Raw genomic sequence first — 18,308 nt, 5'->3', positions numbered from 1 at the left:
TGGATGTTAGTGAGAAAGTCATTTATAGCGGCAAGACATGTGTTCCAGAATGCAAGAGCATCAGTAAGAGAGTTGTGAATGGGTATGAGAATTTGCACATCGTCTGCGGATATTTGATTGTATCTGATGATTTTAAGGTGGCCAAATAGGTAGAAAAGTGATGGTAAAAGCCAAAAAGATGTTTGGCTGCATAGGGAGAGGAATGGTCAGCAGAAAAAGGGAGGTGATATTGCTCCTTTATAGGTCCATGGTGAGACCTCACAAGGAATACTGTGTACAATTCTGGAGTGTGCACCTTCAAAAGGATATAAACAGGATAGAGTCGGTCCAGAGGGAGGCTACTAAAATGGTCAGTGATCTTCATTCTAAAGCATATGAGGACAGACAAAGATCTACACATGTACATCCTAGAGGAAAGGCGAGATATGATAGAAACATTCAAATATCTCAAAGGTTTCTATGCACAGGATAGGAGCCTCTTTTAAAGGAGAGGAGGCTCTAGAATGAGGTTGAAAGGGGGTAGACTCAGGAGTAATCTTAGGAAATATTTCTTTACAGAGAGGGTAGTGGATGTGTGGAACGGCCTCCCAGTGGAAACGGTGGAGACAAAAACAGTATTGGGATTCAAGAAAGCATGGGATAAATATAGAGGGGCTTCTCTAAGGAAGTGATGAGAATTATAATGCTAACTTAATTGGGTGGATGGGCCATATGGACCTTTTCTGCTGTCGTGTTTCTATGATGTACCACATCATGGGCACATTTGCATATAATACTTCTCATGAAGCGATGAAACATCAGTTAGCATTTAGATGCCATCTTTCATTCAGTCCCAGCAGCTTTTATATCAAGGATACATCAGAAACTAAGCTGTGATAAAAGACAGCAACAACCAGAACAGGAGCAGAACTGCAGCACACTCGACACAGTTACTGAAGGCGACGGCAAAGGAGAGAAGTGGAAATCGAGCAGGGTCTGCAGTGAGATTGGGGTGGGTGTCAAGTGGTCCCTCTTTACTTAAAGTACTATGTTAGAAACACACATACACCCACCACTGAGCATTAGCTAATGCAACCTATTATGGAGGTAAAAAATGTTAGAATTCAGAATCCTTGCCGTCCTGTAATTTGGTGAGATGTGCTGAGTTTGGAGTCTAGCGTCCCTGGCTGGGAAGTGTTTCTCTGACCCCCGCCTCCTGCTGCGCTTGCGCACCCAAACTCCTGTAAAGATGCGACACCACAGAAGACAGCCAGTGCCAGCTGGTTTATAATACACTGTAATATTTTTTCCATTACCTAATCACATTTCTTTGGCATTCAGAACTATTCCTGCTATTATGGAGCATTTCCGTGCGCTGTGTGGTGCAGACGGCTCACAGACTCCCTGCGCAGTACCTGTTCAGATTCTCGTTATGTGATACAGTGAGGCTTCATAGATTATTCCGTATCTCGGGCTCCTTTGGGGGTGAATGGTGCTCTGATAAACATTTCTATTAGCAGCAGAGCCAGGAGGACTACAAGCAGCCAAATTAAAAAGAAAAAAGGGGGGGGGGGGAGGGGAATCCCAAATGTTTGGTTCTTAAAAGAAGCAGTTGTACCCAGTTCTCTCTAAATATTCCCCTAAATATTGTTTCTTGGCTCTAGTGTTTCCATGTTTTGGTCTAATTCAAGTGTCTTCTTTGTCCTAATATATACAATAACGCTTCCTATGTTTTTACGTAGAATTAAAAATGGGAGCCATTTTACTTTGGTGAAATGTTCAGTTTTTAAACGTCTCAGACTACTGCTGGGTGCCTAAGCTTGACAACAAACTGCATACAAAAGGATCCGATATTAGAGAAACATAACCAACTTTAGAATTAATAGGAACTCGCAAACAAAATATTGCAATGACCTTCATACATAAAATCACCAGTTTTCCAAATAAAATCCACAACTGCCTCTATTCACTGTACTACAGACATCAGAGTACTACAGAAGATGTGGCTTTTTTTTTTTAATTCTTAATAAAAAGAAAATTACAAAAAAAAAAAGAAAGCACGAGTGGCATTTCCTAGTATTACGTGCTGGCTCTTATTTGAATGGCTGCCACTGTCCCACTTTCTGTGAGACTGGTTGTGGATTTCTCTGATGGCCTGAGTTACTTAAATTATGCAAATTTTGCAGAGCCGTGGCTTTCCCTGATGTTGCGTGACAGAGTTCCTCTTAAATCAGATGTACAGATGGACACCGCTCTCTTTAGACGTCTCCTTCACTAAAAGCCTTTGCCATGGCATGTGCCACTTTCAGCACTTTTTTCTCCTTGGCATCAGAACCCATGTTGCCACGGGCGAGCCTGAGCCAGTAGGCCTCTGTCCTCAGTAGGTAGTCTGTGTATTTTTCTCCAGGCTGGACAGGTGGATGCTGATCCTCCTCTGCAGGCAGAAACATAGGAGAGAAACAGGACAGTCATCCTCATGATTGCAAGCTCTGCTTCAGAGTCATCCTACCCCTTCGTCACAGGTCCTAGTATCAGAACTGAGATTTTGCTACCCCCTCTTGTAAATACAGAGACTTTAATGACAAATCACTATGACAGCAAAATATGGCCATATTAGAAGCACCAGTAATGATGCAGAAAAAAAGCTGAAAAACTGAGAAATCTTGATCTGACCCCCCCCCCCCCCCCCACCCACCACTAACTTGGTGACCTTGAGCAAGTCACTTAACCTCCAACAGCGCCCAGGTGTGCTCCGAGCCTTGCCAAATGACATTTGCCAGTTTTCATTGACCTTACCACAGAATAGGTACAATATGGACCACACAAATGCAAGCTTCCTGCCTCTCCCTCAAACACACACTGCCCCCACAGAGGACAGCAACAGTGCAAGTTCCTCACACCCCCACACATGTAACAGCATAAGCAGTAGCACTGCCAACTCCCTCCTCACACACACACACACACAGAACAGGTACAGCAGTGGCAACAACCGTGCACACTCCCCTCACATACCCTACACTCCAGCACAGAAGTACACAAGCAGCAGCAGTGCAAGCTTCCCTCATACCCACTACTCTACCAAAGAACAGCAGACTCCAACCATGCCACAGTCTTATGCTAATGTGACAAATTATTGGGTTAAGAGGGCTCATGCACTCTGACAATTTAACCTATTCCAATGAATGCAAAATTAGCATGATACTAGCACCTGAGCACTGGAAATGGGAGCGAGACCACAGCATATTTTATATAGGCCACAGATTAATTTTAGACAGGACTGCCCAATTTTATTTCAGTAGCTTGATTTCTGGCCTTCCACTCCACGTCTCTCTCTCTCTCATTACCTTCACTCTCCTCAGAGTCTTCATCATCCTCATCTTCCTCATTCCCACCTTCTGCACCCTCAGCTTTATCTCCCTCCTCTTCCGAATCAGATTCCTCCAGCCACTCTTGGGTTTCTTTCAGAGAAAAAGTAGATAAATGGAAATGGTCAGGAGCAGACTCTCCAGGCAGGAATATCAATACAGATGCCAATAAAATAAGACTTGATGGCATCTTCCCCTCACATGCAATTAGAACGCATTTCACAATCCCGGACTTCTGAAACAGACATGCAGCCATCTCCGGCATCTAGACTGGATGAAAGCTTCCCAAAGAGGAGATACATCAAGGCTACTGCCACTTGTCCTCCCGCTAAGCTGGGGTAACGGAGGCACAGGATCAGAAACAGATTTACTCAAACCCACTCACAGCTGTGGATTTCACCCAGCTCACCAAAGCATACGCCTTCCCACGGATAACTGAAGGGGGGTTAGGTGGTCAAAAGGCAATGATGATCAATTAAATGCCACATCCCAGCAGGATCATTCTCCACGCCTGAACCCTCTCACTATTAAATTCAGAAAAACTTTCCAGTATTATATAAATTCAGAAAGTACCACCCTAATGTAGGTCACTTACTGACTTTCCGTCACTGATGACCTAGGCTGGATTTGAAACTTGTATGCAAATTTGCCAAGGACATTGTTACCTTACAGCAGAAAGATCTGCAGCCTGAACTTACTGGGATCCATTTCCACCAGGACCTTCCATTCATCCATTTTATGGAGGTCAATGCAGTAGAGGTCATTCAAGGTAAACTGGCGGTCTCCAACCTCGAACATGCCGCCATACACATAGAGAAGGCCATGTTTCACTGCCACCATCGCATTGGAGCGAGGGTGCGGTTCCATCTGCGGCCCAGAGGCCTCTTCATTGTCGTTGACACTGTCATCCGAATCGGACTTCTCTGCCTGGATACCAGGTGCCGAGACCAGCTGCTTAATAGTCAATATGGTGCCATCCTCTGTGATCACCTCTTTGGTTATCTCTGAAGGCCCCTGGGGGGCCGGCACCTCGCTCTCATCTCCCTCTGCCGTCACTGCCTCAGTCTTTCTGCCTCGCCGGTGCTTCTTCTTCTCCGATTTTAACCCCTGGTGACAGAAGGGATGGATAAAAGATCAGCATATTTAAACAATTAAATGTGGTGCTGTGTGTCCCCCCCATGGGTCAAGTGCATAAACTGTTATGAATCGAGCTTCCCCACTCCCTCCCACCCTGTGGAATCTTAAAAGGTTTTCAGCACAGCTTCTGCTGTCTGCCGCTGTTCCCAACTGGTCTTGTCACTGTAACACGGCTGCTTTTCTTCAGAAGCAAATCCCAATGGTATCCTCTATTACTATGAATCAGAGACTGGTTCCCTCCCTTCCTTTACAGCATGCAATCGGAGGGTGCGATCCCTCAGTACAGGCAAAACAGAAGGGCAGCAAAGATTAGAAGCAAAATATTCTGCCTGGAAGCAAAGGTTAAATTACAGTTGAGTGTAAACATCTGGAGAGTTAGACTTGCACAGAGTTCCTGCACCACGCGGAGAACCACTGTGCGTTCTGCAGAGACTCTGAATCCCTTGTGTCAGTGGCTTTAAATACTATGTGGGGAGGGGTGTTAACTGGTTTTTCTTTTTCCATTCTTTCACCAGTCTTCATTACATCCCTGGAAACCCCACCCTTTTTCTCTCTTCCAGTAATCGTATTATCCTATGTCTAGTTTGTTTTGTTTTACGTCTATCCCCCTTCATTTTATTCCTTTGTGCTGAATTTTATTTACTATCTATTGTTTTATGTCATGTTTGTTTCAGTTGTATTTGTTTTTTTGTCAATTTACCTGGTATTTTGTTTTGTTTTTTTATGATGTATGTACATTGTTATCTGCTGAGATTTGTGGGTCAGTAGAATATACATTTTTAAAATAAAACAAATAAATGCCAGTCATTGCTGGTAGGCTTCTGTATCATCTGGAAAGTATAGATTCTCCTATTAATTGCCTACTGAAAAAATTATGAATTATGTTAAATTATTTTTAGATTTCAAGGCCCCTCAGGCCTGTCAATTTCCTCTCTTTCAGCATCCAGGATAGACAGGATGTCAGTCTTCTAGCTTTAGTCTCCTGACAGACATCTACAGTCAAAACACGGCTGCATCAGAGACCGTTAGAGGCTGACGTTTGGGCCAGGAAGAGCTTTTTAGTGTGGACTGAGGACAATGACATTTTGTTAACTGTGAATCATTTTCTCAATATATCAAATCTATTCCAATACATCTGGCATGAAATATGGGCTATAAGTTCTGAAAAGTTGCCTACAAGTTTATACTCAATGGAGGTAATTTTAAAAGGCGTTAGACGTGTAAATGTAACACTGTAACAATTTTAAAAAGCTATTTACGTGCATAAAGTGCACTTACACAAGTAAATCCTATGGACAATTCAATGGCAAATATTGTAGCAATTTTCCAAAGCCCACTTAAATGGGTAACGTGAATTTACATGTGCAAAACTCAATTTTAAGCTTTTGAAAATCAGGCCCTAGTATGAAGACCCATTTGCACTTGAGTTGATATAACATCAGCTCTTGACCAGTTTGAAAGTGAGTTTTGAGCTGGTTTGAGATCCTCGCTTTGCAGATGTGTCTGAGATTTAACAGCGTTTGTAAAGAGGTTTTGGTTCTGTTCTGGTTTTCCACAAAACCCTCGCCTCGATTTTAGCAGGGCCAGGACCAGAGGATGGAAGAGAAGTTAGGATAGGATAGAAATCTAATGCTGATTATGGGAGTGAAGCTGGCAGAACCTGCAAAACTGGATTTTACAAGAAAGAAGAACTGTATGCTAAAAAACCTTTAGCTGGCCTGGAAACCAGCGGCTCTTCCCCAGCTCATAGAAATATATATCATTGAAGAAGTCCCCCTCGATGCTCTCCTCTTCCTCCACATCGTAGACGCCACCAAACAAGACACTTCGGCCACCAGGTTCCACCGCCACCGAGAAGCCAGTCCGGGGAGAAGGCTTCATCCCAGAGGCATTCAGCCGTGACCAGACCCACTTATCTGCAGGCAAAGATCAGGAGGGAGAGGGGAGTAATATTTCAGTGTCTTCATAATTTCTTATAAAACTGTTAATTACACACACACAGTAACGGTAATATGGCAGAAAAGGCCCAAATGGGCCACCCAATCCGCCCAGTAAGCCTCCCATGCCAGCAGTATCTACCACGTGGGCCACTCCCATGTCTCTTCCAGGACAAGCAACTGCTGCTGCATGCAGCCATCCCAAAGCCCATGATAACCCATAAAACATTTCTGCTACAAACACTTTTAATAGCTGAGGAGCCTTCTTGAAAATTCAGGCAGTGCTGCTTGATGTGCTTTGCTTATGAACTTGTCCTGTGCTTTTTTTCCCCCTTCTGTCTTCATAAGAGATTGTAAAAGTCAGGGCCCACCATGCTGGCTGTCATTTGAATCCAATTACCCCCGCCACCGAAAGGGAGATCAATGTTGCAGCAGTGTCAAAAGCTTCAAGGCTTATTGGTTAAAGGTAGTAATCCCCATGCCTTCTGTTAAGGGTAGTAACTGCTGCTCGTGCAGGTTGCCCCCATGCTTATCAGTACCCCAGACCGAACATGTCAGGGCCCTGGGCTGCTGTTTGAATCCATTTCCCCTTTTCCCCTGCTGTTGAAGTGGAGAGCAGTGCTGCAGTTGCATAATTAGGTCAATTCTCATCAGCCTGTCACCCACTTCATCTATATGTCCTTTTTTTCACAGTTTTACTATCAGGAAATGAACGTGCATTCCAATAAAATGAAAAATCAGTTGCTTAGCCTGAAATCAAACTTCCAGATCTACTCCTGTTAGACAAGCTTGTGCAAGGAACGGGAAGGGGAGGTATCGGGCTTACAGATTTTAAGAATCTGGCTCTTGCTGGAGGCAGCTTATCCCCCCCTCAGCTACAGAAGACAAACTTGACCCCAAAAACATGGTGAAACACCCTACATCTCTTGGACAGAGGTCGAGCTGCTCTGGAAAGAACAGCAGGTAGTAATTAGTCACATGCACATGCTGCTCCAGCCTTCATCTCAGAAGACCCGAGTTCAAATCCCATGAGGTACCCAGTGACACAATGTGTGTGGGTGTGGGAAGAGGGTGGCCAATCTGATAATAGTAAACACTGCAACAGGGACAGCTCCGGCAGGGAAAATAACAGGTGTGAAAAACATTCCCCTTTTAAACGCAGACTAAAAAGCTTTGGTCCTCACGCTGTAGATTAAGATAGATGGAAGCACACAGTCTTAACCGCAAGCATGCTAAGGCTTAAATGTTGTTAACTGCATTTCTTTTGTGGAAAAATATTTAGATAATGGGGACAGATCCCTCCACAGCAAGCCATCCACCCAAAGGGGCTTCAGTTGTGTTTCATTTGTGGCAAGATCCAACCCCCCCTTCCCCCACCCTCAACTGATCTGTCAAAGTTAACAATCTTACTGCTTACAGTCAGGGGTATGTGTCGTCACCAGAGAACAGCAGCCTTAGATATTAATGAAGCTGGCATGGAAACAAACCGAACTCTTCAGTTCTAGAATGAAAACTTGAAAATGACTGCAGGCGGGCAGGCAGTGCCTCTCTCCAGAGTATTTCCTTGCTGCAACATTCGCAGTTGCATGGCTAATCATGTCCTTTCCCCTCCCCCCAACTCATCTCCTAGGAACATGGCCCGCTCTTTATCTGCTCTTAAGTACAGCCTTTTGCAAAGCCTGCCTGATGCTTTCTCTAATTGCTCGTTAGCTCCATGCAAAAAATGAAAACAAAACATTTTACCACCTGACTACTGTTGTGTTCTCGGTCTGTGCACAGTCAATACCCAAAGGGAGCTGTCAGAAGATGTGGCTAATCGGCTGTGCTCCTATCCAGAGGCCTGCCATGAATTAATCAGCACTGCAGCAATTCTAACATTCCTCTCCCTCCTGCCCCTGCTTTCACTGATCTAGAAAGCTGCCAAATCACACTGCCCTTTCCTTTAAAAGTTAGCTTCAGGCTTTCAGAAGAAAAGCACCTGGTCTCGGCCAAAATTCCTGAAAACCTCTTGATGCGTTTTCATAAGTTAAGAATCCAGATGCATACAGATCGGGCTTCAGTACCACGGAGAGCACACGTGCTGATGGTACTGGGTACTTGCAGGGTGCCCACCTTTCAGGCCAATATAATAAGAGGGGCGGGAGAACGGGCGCTCCGTGCCGAGCGCTCGCTTTCCCAACACATGCGCCCAGCCAACCTCTCCTGGGTGCGCAATCCTGTATTTAAATGAGGGGGTCGCGCTAAGGAGGCAGCGCTAGGGACAACAGCGTGACCCTAGTGCCTCCTTATTAGCGGAAACAGAGGAGAGGTAGTTGTCAGCGGGTTCAGGAAACAGACGCTCAATTTTACAAGCGTTGGTTTTCCGAACCCGCTCCAGCAGTCAAAAAAGCAAACAGAATGTTAGGAATTATTAGGAAGGGAATGGTTAATAAAATGGAAAATGTCATAATGCCTCTGTATCGCTCCATGGTGAGACCGCACCTTGAATACTGTGTACAATTCTGGTCGCCGCATCTCAAAAAAGATATAGTTGCGATGGAGAAGGTACAGAGAAGGGCAACCAAAATGATAAAGGGGATGGAACAGCCCCCCTATGAGGAAAGGCTGAAGAGGTTAGGGCTGTTCAGCTTGGAGAAGAGACGGCTGAGGGGGGATATGATAGGGGTCTTTAAGGTCATGAGAGGTCAACGCACAATAAAGCTCTGGAATTTGTTGCCAGAGGATGTGGTTAGTGCAGTTAGTGTAGCTGGGTTCAAAAAAGGTTTGGATAAGTTCTTGGAAGAGAAGTCCATTAACAGCTATTAATCAAGTTTACTTAGGGAATAACCACTGCTATTAATTGATTCAGTAGAATGGGATCTTCTTAGTGTTTGGGTAATTGCCAGGTTCTTGTGGCCTGGTTTGGCCTCTGTTGGAAACAGGATGCTGGGCTTGATGGACCCTTGGTCTAACCTAGCATGGCAATTTCTTATGTTCTTATGTCTCACTGGCCTCCTGGAAGAAGAGGATGGGTCAGGAGTGCGTGTTAGTAGAGAGTTGTTGGAGGGTTTCATGGTGATCCCAAAGTTGGGCCACAGTGTCCCTCACCCTATCTCTGAAGAGATTCTCCCCAGTACATGGCACTTTGGCAAGTTGTTCCTGTACTTCTGGTCGGAGATTTGAGGCCCACAGCCATGCCATTCTGCGGGTGCCAATTCCCGCTGCAGAGACTCTCGATGACATCTCGAAAACATTGTAGGTCACTTGGACCTCATGTTTTCTGCACTCCAGACCCTTATGCACCAGCGACATGAGCGTTTCTTGCTACTGTTGAGGCAGCTGCTCTGCTACCTCCTGCACCTGCTTCCAGATGTCCGAGTACTGGCTCATGTAGAACTGGTAGGCAGCTATGTGGGCAATGAGCATGGTGCCTTGAAATACCTTCCTCCCAAGAGTGTCCATCGCTCTATGGTCCTTCCCCGGGGGCACCAAGGAGTGAGTCCGAGAGCACTTCGACCTCTTGAGGGTGGATTAGACCAACAGTGACTGATGGGGCAACTGATGTTTATAGAATCCAGGAGCCTTCAGGATGAGGTAGACCCCATCCGCCTTCTTATTAACGGGAGGCACTGTGAGGGAGAGTTCCCATATCCTCAGCAGCAGCTCCTTAAGGATCTCATGCACTGGCACTGCCACGATCTCCTTAAGAGGCTCCATGAAATGGAGGAAATCAAGCATTTTGTGCCTGGCATCCTCCACTATTAATAAGTGAAACTGGATAGCTTCCGCCATCACCCTCACAAAACCTGTGAAGGTCAAGTCCTCCTGCGGAGACTTCCTTCCCTCCTCTGGAAGAGAAGCGTCTGATGGGAGACAGTCAGAACCCTTGGAGGACTCCGAAACCTCATCCCCCCGGGGGGTTGTAAGATTCATCCTCACTGTAGCCTACATGGTGTAGGGCCCTAGGTACTCGGCCTTCGTCCAGAGGTGCAGGCACTAGTGACCCTGGACGTGGGACTGCAGGCTTCGGTGTCTCTGCCGACCTAGATGAAACTTTCTTCTCAGAGGAACTGGCAACAACCACTGTACCAGCAATTTTGGTAGGTAAATGTTCATTTAATATTGCTGATTCTTTTAAAAGTTTAGGAGTATTGATTGATTCCTCTTTCTTTTAAACCTCAGATTAAATCTGTCATCAGATCTGAATTTTTAAAACTTTGAGTAATTGCTGGTCTCAGGCATTTACTTTTTACTTCTGATTTTCAAATGATCGTTCAGGCAATTATCTTCCCGATAACTGACTATTCTATCAGTTTCTACCTTGGTCAGGCAGCCTCCACTTTACAACCTTTACAATTATAGTTAAAATCTGCCGCTCGCCTTATTTCAGGCACTAAGCTGAATCAACACAATACCCCTGTACTCTTAGACTTGCCTCCTGGAAATGATTGCTAGTCCCAGTAATCCCTTTTTTCACCCATCACTAGTTCTGCACTAGGCGCACTGTCTTCCCTAAAGGCGAAAGGAATGGCCACGTTAGCACCCCGATACTCAACAGCCAGATGCCTGCAGCTCTACGATACCTTCTCCTTCTCTGGTTTCATTTTTCAGCGAGAACATGTCCGTGTGCACAATGCCTTTATCCACATCCTTCTTAACTTTCTACGAGAGAGTAAGAGAAGGGTGTGCTCAGTGAAGAGAAGCAACTTTTGACAGACTGAACAGTTACTGCTAATGACTGCCATGGCCCTTTTTATCCAGGCTGAATCACCATGTTAACTATGCCTGGATTGAAACCCAAGAAACTCATTTGCCTGATATAACTAGTCATTAATCCAGCCCTCTCTTGTTCCTCAAACTGTCTGGCATACAACTGAAAGCTCTTAACCTGGAATGGATATAGGCTCTGAAAAATGTCTTAGGACTTATTTGCCATGTTCTTCCACCACCCCCTCCCAAATAATTTGGGGTTTTTTTAGGGAAAGGATAGTGCATGATTAAGTGTGGCCCTCACTGCCAATAGTTTATAGTGCCTGATAGATTTGAAGATACATACCATGCACTGGATCCATCCAATTGGTCTGGTTATCCTTCTCCACCATTACCCCGGCTGTAGAAGCTTGACCCTTAACAGGACATCCACTGTCCTGGGCAGATAACCACACAAAACTCCATCCTCAATCCAACTCCTAGACCTTACTCCTAGACCCTACTCCTCACCATGCATTTATACATTTTAAGTACTACTAACATTCTTGTGAACATTTTCTGCATAGAAAGAAAATAGCCCATTCTTAGCTGGCAAAGTGATATTGTTCTTTGTACAAACCCCCCCCCCCCCCCCAAATCCTTTGAATCCCCACTTCCATGGCTGGACCAGTATGCCTGCTGGGCAAGGGGAACACATTTACAACCCACTTCTTTCCCCAAAAATGCAAATCAGCTAACAATGTATAGAATACAATAAAATAAAATATCAGACTATATCTCCTTTGCCCAAAACATCCGCCACCTCAACTGAGTCCCCCTCTCTCCCAGAAGTATGGAGATATACCTAAACATCCTATCCTACTGCAAATACAGCCATATCGATTGGGAGACTGACAATCAGCAACAGCAAAGGACCTCAAAAACAAAATTAAGGGCTAGGGAGAACACCCGGGAAGTCTCTTCCAGAGCTGAAGTCTTCAGTATGCTTTGCCTGGCAGCAGGGATTCCCCCGGCAGCACGTGCCTGCCTGGTGGTACGAGACCAGAACCCCCCAGGCCCCTGACTGAAAACCATGAGACAGCACCGTCACCCAGCCACAGAGCCGGCCTCTGTCTGAGGGACAGGACTAACAGGCAATCAAGTACTCTTCAAACTCACAACACTTCAAAGGTGGTACAAATTCAAATTGTGCCAGGTCTTCTTCTGACGATGCACAGTCTAATGTTTCCTGGAAACAGATACAGCAGCACCGACTTGATCTGTGTACGCAGTCTTCATTCTCTTTAGGTAAAGGTGGAATCTCAAATGCTTTTAAATAAGTATTTGTTGTAAGTATACCTAACTGAGCCCGATGGGACATCTCTGGCTGCACCCCTCATTTTCCGCTAACACGCTACAGTGCGTGTGCTGAAGAACAGAACATCCGCCTCCTTATCAAGCTTTCTATTATAAAAGAGACTTACACCTTGTCTCTTACAGCCCACTTTACACCACCCAGAGAAGCAAATTTATCAACGTGAGTGTGGGGACAAGGTAAAATGACAGGAAGGGGCTGGGCACCATTCCTCAGGGTTACTTTACCAATATGCATTAAAGGAAGGCAGCTATGAAATTTCTCCCGTCCCGCAAGATGAAGTCAGGCATATTTAAGCAGCTCATTGAGCTGACTCTGCTGGGTCCTCTCTGTTTCACAAAACAAACATTGGTGATGGTGGGGGGGGCAGCGACCTGATCAGCTGAAAGTTTGTCCAGTGCAGCCTGAAAAGGGAGGCAGGAAAACTGATAAACGTGGGCAGCTTATCATTTTCTAACATCTCTTTTTCCTGTTTTAAAAGAAGGTAGTTCTGTTTCCATGCCAACCTAGACCCATTTAAGCATTCCCAGTTATAATAAGGCCAAAAAAAATTGGATCCTAAATATGTTAAGTTGCACTAAATTACTTGAAGCAGGAACTCGAAATCCCTCCTGCACACGTATGGACACTTAGCCCGCCCGCACTGCCCAGTGCAGCGTCTCCTGGGTGGGGCCTGCAGCTTGCACGCAGGCCGGGGCACTCCACCAGTTGCCTAGCAACAGTAAGCTCTCACTGCATTAAAGCATCTCAGAAACAGGCTTGCTCACCAAGGCGAGTCCAGCCAGAGCCGTCGGTCTGCACGATGCCACCGTGGCCTTGCCCTGGCAGTAACTGACGTTTTTACCAGCCCATATGCCTTCACAGGAAAAAAAAAAAAGCCACGCGTCACCTCACAGGCTTCAGTGGCATCGTGCTCGTCTCCACAAGTGGCATTGTCGTCTGCCACAAGCTGGGAGAAAGCATGTATTACAGGAGACTCAGGCGGGGCCATGACCGTACTCAAGGGCGAAAAATTCCTGGCCGCGGCTGATGGTCCCAGTCCAGGAGCTGGGCCACTGCCAGAAGAGGAGCTGCTTTTGCCTCCACAGCCGGTGGGCCCATGCAGGAGGAGCCACCACCAGCATTGAACAGAGGTTAAATGCCGAGAAAACAATAAAACAGAAGAAAAGCAAGAGATTCCCCCCCCCCCCCAAAAAAATTTTTTTTTTAAAAAAAACTAGATAAAACAAAAAAAAAATCAAATGGGAGTGGGTGGAAGAGAAAAAAATTCAAAATATGTAAAACCTCTTATAGGCCACCTGTGATCACAGAGAAAAAAAAAAGGAGAAAGAAAAAAAGCAACAAAATTGACAAACTCCTCCAAGGACCGTAAAAGTGGTTAGAGCAGCGGGGGCTATGAACCAGGGAAGCTGGGGGCTCAAATCCCACCGCTGCTCCTTGTGACCTTGGGCATCTCACGTCACAAACCTCTGGGGACAGGGAGATAATGACAGTACTTCAATGTAATCTGCTTTGAGGCGCTGAAAAGCAGATTATAAATATAAATAAATAGTTACAAGGAATAATAAAGTTTGTCCTGGCTCCTAAAATATTGTGGTTGGCACCCAAGTTTTCCAAATAGGTTTCCATCCCTGCCTACACTGCGGGGCACATTTAAAACCTACCGAGGAGGGCTTTAAACTAGATTCAACGAGGATGGGTGAACCAAACCCTAAGTTAACTAAAACATTGAATATACATATAGAAATGGAAAAGACAGGGAAAAAGAGGCATTATTTGGAAAGCTATGTACACTAATGCTCAAAGTCCCAGCTGTAGAGGCAGCATTGGAAGAAGCTGATTTAGATATAGTGACTGTCACTGAGACCTGCTATACAGAAAACCATGACTGGGATATAGTTATACCCGGCTACAATCTATTCAGGAAGGAAAGGAGGCGGCGTGGCATTTTATATAAAGAACGGTATTAAAGCAAGAGCACTGCTGAGTTTACGAGGTAAGGAGGCGGCAGTGCGGGTTAATCTGGAAAAGGGGACTGGATCATCTATTTATATTGGTGTAATATACAGACCTCCATCACAGACAGAGGAGATGGATAGAGATTTAACGGAGGATATTCACAGGATTGCTATGAAAGGGGAGGTGCTGCTGCTAGGGGATTTTAATCTTCCAGATGTTGGTTGGGACATCCCAACTGCACTATCTTCTAGAAGCAGGCAGATCCTGGATTCTCTGTGAGAACTGTTCTGCCAATTGGTAACAGAACCTACACAGGAGGGGGCGATACTGGCCTGGGGCTTACCAATGGGGACATTATTTCTGATGTTATAGTGATGATCACCTGGGGAACCAGTGACCACCAGATGGTGTGGTTCAGTATTAGGATGCAAGAGATTAAGGTTCATTCTAAGGCAAGGGTCCAAGACTTCAGGAAAATTAACTCTCTCAAAATGGGGGAGTACATACATAGTTTCATAATGTAAATAAATAAAATAGTAAACTAAAATAGTAGATAAATAATCATAAAATTTAGAGAGGCAGTATATTAAGGGTACAGATAATAAAATAAAAAATATATACATTACCTTGGTTTAAAAACAGTAGTTTGAAATCATTATGTTAACAGCTCTTGGAAGGCTTGTTTAAAAAGCCAAGTTTTAATACCCTTTTTAAATAATGTGATGTCAGCTTCTAATCGTAATTCCTGTGGAATAGAGTTCCATAGTTGGGGTCCAGCAATAGAGATAGTTCTTTCTCTTACATTATTAAGATGCACAATTTTGGGGGAGGGAACTGGCAACATCCCGGTACCGGTTGATCTAGTAATTCTTAACGGGATGTGGAAATGAAGAGATGAAGTCAGCCATTCAATTTTTTCATTGTAGAGGGTTTTATGAATTAGGGACAAGATTTTATGCTGGGCCCGGTATTTGACCGGTAGTCAGTGAAGTTCTTTTAATATTGGGGTGATATGTTCTGATCTTTTAGTTCCTGTCAAAAGTCTAGCTGCTGAGTTCTGCAGAAGTTGCAATGGTCTTGTTATATTTGCGGGAAGGCCTAAAAATAGTGAGTTGCAGTAGTCTAATCTTGACAAGACAAGTGCCTGTAAAACGGTTCTAAAATTTTTTGGGAATAGGAGGGGTTTTAATCTTTTGAAGATATTTAATTTAAAATAACCATTGGTTATGATTTTTTAACACAGGATTTCATTGACAATTCGCAATCTATGAGGATCCCTAGATCATGTACTTCTAGGGAGATAGCGTAATTTTTGGCTGCTTCTTGAATTTCAAGCTCTTTTGTTTTGCTTAATTTAGGTGAGATGTATAAAATTTCAGTTTTATTAGTATTTAGGGAAAGATTAATTTGGGTTAATACCTTTTCAATGGTGGATTGGTATATATCCCAGAGTTTATTGGTCGATAGATTTTTGGATCGGTATTAGAATCTGAACATTGTCAGCATAGACAAAATGTGTTAAACTGAGGCCTGATAGAATTCTGCATAGTGGAAGCATATAAATATTGAAAAGGGTTGAGGACAGAGAGAATCCCTGAGGTACTCCATAGTTGAGATCGATAGGATGTGATTCGTTATCAAGAAATTTTACTTTGAAGGTTCTATGTTTTAAGTAAGATTTAAACCATTTCAGTGCAGAGTCTTTAATGCCTATTTCGTTTAGTCTATCAAGGAGGATTTTGTGATTAACTGTATCAAAGGCTGCTGAAATATCCAGCATGATCAGGATGTAAGTTTGGCTGTTATCGGTTCCTCTGAGGATAATATCTTGTAGTGAGATTAAAAGAGTCTCAGTACTAAAATATTTTCTAAATCCATGTTGTGCCAGATACAGGGTACTGTGCTTTTCAAGATAATCTGTTAGTTGATTGTTACTTTCTCAAGAATTTTTGATATACAAGGTAAATTAGAAATGGGTCTTAGGTTTGAAAGATCATATGAATTGGATTGTGGTTTTTTTTTTGTGATTGGTTTTACTATTGCGGATTTTAAAATGTGTGGGACATTAGCTTCAGTTATGGACAGGTTAATTATATCGGCAATAGGTTTAGAGACTATATTGGTGACTGTTTTTAATAGTTTTGTTGAAATATGGTCAACTGAGTGAGCAGCTGGGTTCATTTTTTTAAATTATACCTTCAATTTCAAGAGATGAAACTGTGTCAAAGGAGGTTAAATGGTCCTTCGGGTTACTTGGTAGTACAATTTGGTTAGAGTTCTGGGGAGATATGTTTTTTAGTATGTTTAAAGTTTTTTCCTTAAAATATTGTGCAATTGTATTACAATTTGATGTGGGAGTTTCAATGGGACTGGTCAGGTCTTTTACATATGAAAACAGTACTCTAGGATTATATTGAAATGTATTTATTTTGTTGGAATAAAATTCTTTTTTTGCTTTATTGGTGGAGCCATTGTAGTTATGTAATAGAGATTTGTGGTTAGTTAATGTTTCAGTGGAAGGAGATGCTCTCCAGTGTCTCTCAGCTTTTCTTAGTGTTGTTTTAAGTATTCTTAATTCATTGTTATACCATGGGGTGTGGTGTTTCTTTTTAATAGAAATATCTTTTTTAATAAGTGGGCAGCAATTATCAGCTACTTTTTTCTGTTAGAGAACCATGAATTGATTGCGTTATCACTGTTTTGTGTATCTATGTTTTTCAGGGCTTTTGAGAGATGATCTGTTAGGGTATCTAGTTGACATGGCTTCCTGTATTCCATGCTGGTCTTAGTGGCTGGGGGTACTCCGGTTGAGAGTTGGATATTGATATCACTAGTAATTCGTTTATGATCAGACCATGGGATTGGGTTAATAGTAGGACTGAGAGTGGTATTGATATAAGAGTTGATGAATATTAAGTCTAGTATGTGTCCTGCTTTGTGAGTTGATTGATTCACTATTTATTGAAAACCTATCATAAGGGCAACTAAGCTTTTTGTTAGGAGTGTACATAAAGGGAAGAGGAAAAAGACAGTTATGGTTTTCTAAAGAAGTAGTTGAAAAGGTAAGGGAGAAAAGGTTAGCATTCATAAACTACAATAGATCGCAGAAAGAGGAAGACAGGTGACAATAACTGGAAAAATTAAGAGAAGCTGGGAAAGTAATCAGGAATGCGAAAATTCAAAGAGAAGAAAAAATAGCAAATACAGTAAAATGTGGGGACAAGCCCTTTTTTTTTTTTATAGATATGTTAGTGATAGCGATAGAAAGAAGTCCAAAAGTGGCATTGTGAGACTCAAAAGTGAAGGGGAGGAATATGTAGAGGCTGAAGAGGAAAAAGCAAAATTGCTTAACAAATATTTCTGTTCAGTGATCACTGTGGAAGGGCCTGGAGCAGGACCACATAAAACACAAATAAAAGTGGAAGTAAGGTAAACCTCAATCAATTTTCAATACTGTGTGTCTGTGAGGAGCTAACTAAAAGTAGATAAGGCGATGGGGCTGGATGGGATATATCTGAGGGTACTAAGGGAACAGAGATGTCCTGGCAGCTCCACTGGTGACCTTTTCAATGCTTCTTTACAGTCTGGAGTAGTTCTGAAGGACTGCAAAAGGGCGGATGTGGTTCCTTTTCATAAAAGTGGCAGTAAGGAGGAACTACAGGACAGTTAGTCTGACCTCTGTGGTGAGCAAACTAATGGAATAGTGCAATGTTTGGAATCCAATGGATTGCATGATCCGAGGTAGCATTGTTTTACCAGATGTAAATCTTGTCAGATTAATGTGATCAATTTCTTTCATTGGGTGAGCAGAGAGTTGGATCAAGGGAGAGTTACTTGGATTTCAGCAAGGCCTTTGACATTGTTCTGAACAGAAGACTTATAATTAAA

General features: G+C 43.5%; 1 protein-coding gene across 1 annotated transcript in view; it reads right to left on the bottom strand.

Moving 5' to 3' along the window:
- Nucleotides 1-1,980: 1,980 nt before the first annotated feature.
- KLHDC4 (kelch domain containing 4) overlaps nt 1,981-18,308 on the bottom strand; it is a 115,958-nt gene continuing 99,630 nt past the window's right edge. The window contains exons 8-12 of the mRNA XM_029608032.1: nt 10,981-11,059; nt 6,189-6,397; nt 4,043-4,451; nt 3,324-3,437; nt 1,981-2,413 (exon numbers count right to left, since the gene is read on the bottom strand). Of these exons, the coding sequence (XP_029463892.1) occupies nt 2,238-2,413; nt 3,324-3,437; nt 4,043-4,451; nt 6,189-6,397; nt 10,981-11,059 (987 nt within the window). The 3' untranslated portion in view covers nt 1,981-2,237. The remainder of the gene's footprint in view (nt 2,414-3,323; nt 3,438-4,042; nt 4,452-6,188; nt 6,398-10,980; nt 11,060-18,308) is intronic.

The sequence above is a fragment of the Rhinatrema bivittatum genome, chromosome 7 (assembly GCF_901001135.1).
Source record: "Rhinatrema bivittatum chromosome 7, aRhiBiv1.1, whole genome shotgun sequence".
Classification (NCBI taxonomy): Eukaryota; Metazoa; Chordata; class Amphibia; order Gymnophiona; family Rhinatrematidae; genus Rhinatrema; species Rhinatrema bivittatum.
The sequence above is the reverse complement of the archived record's forward strand: the minus strand, read 5'-3'. Positions and strand labels throughout refer to the sequence as shown.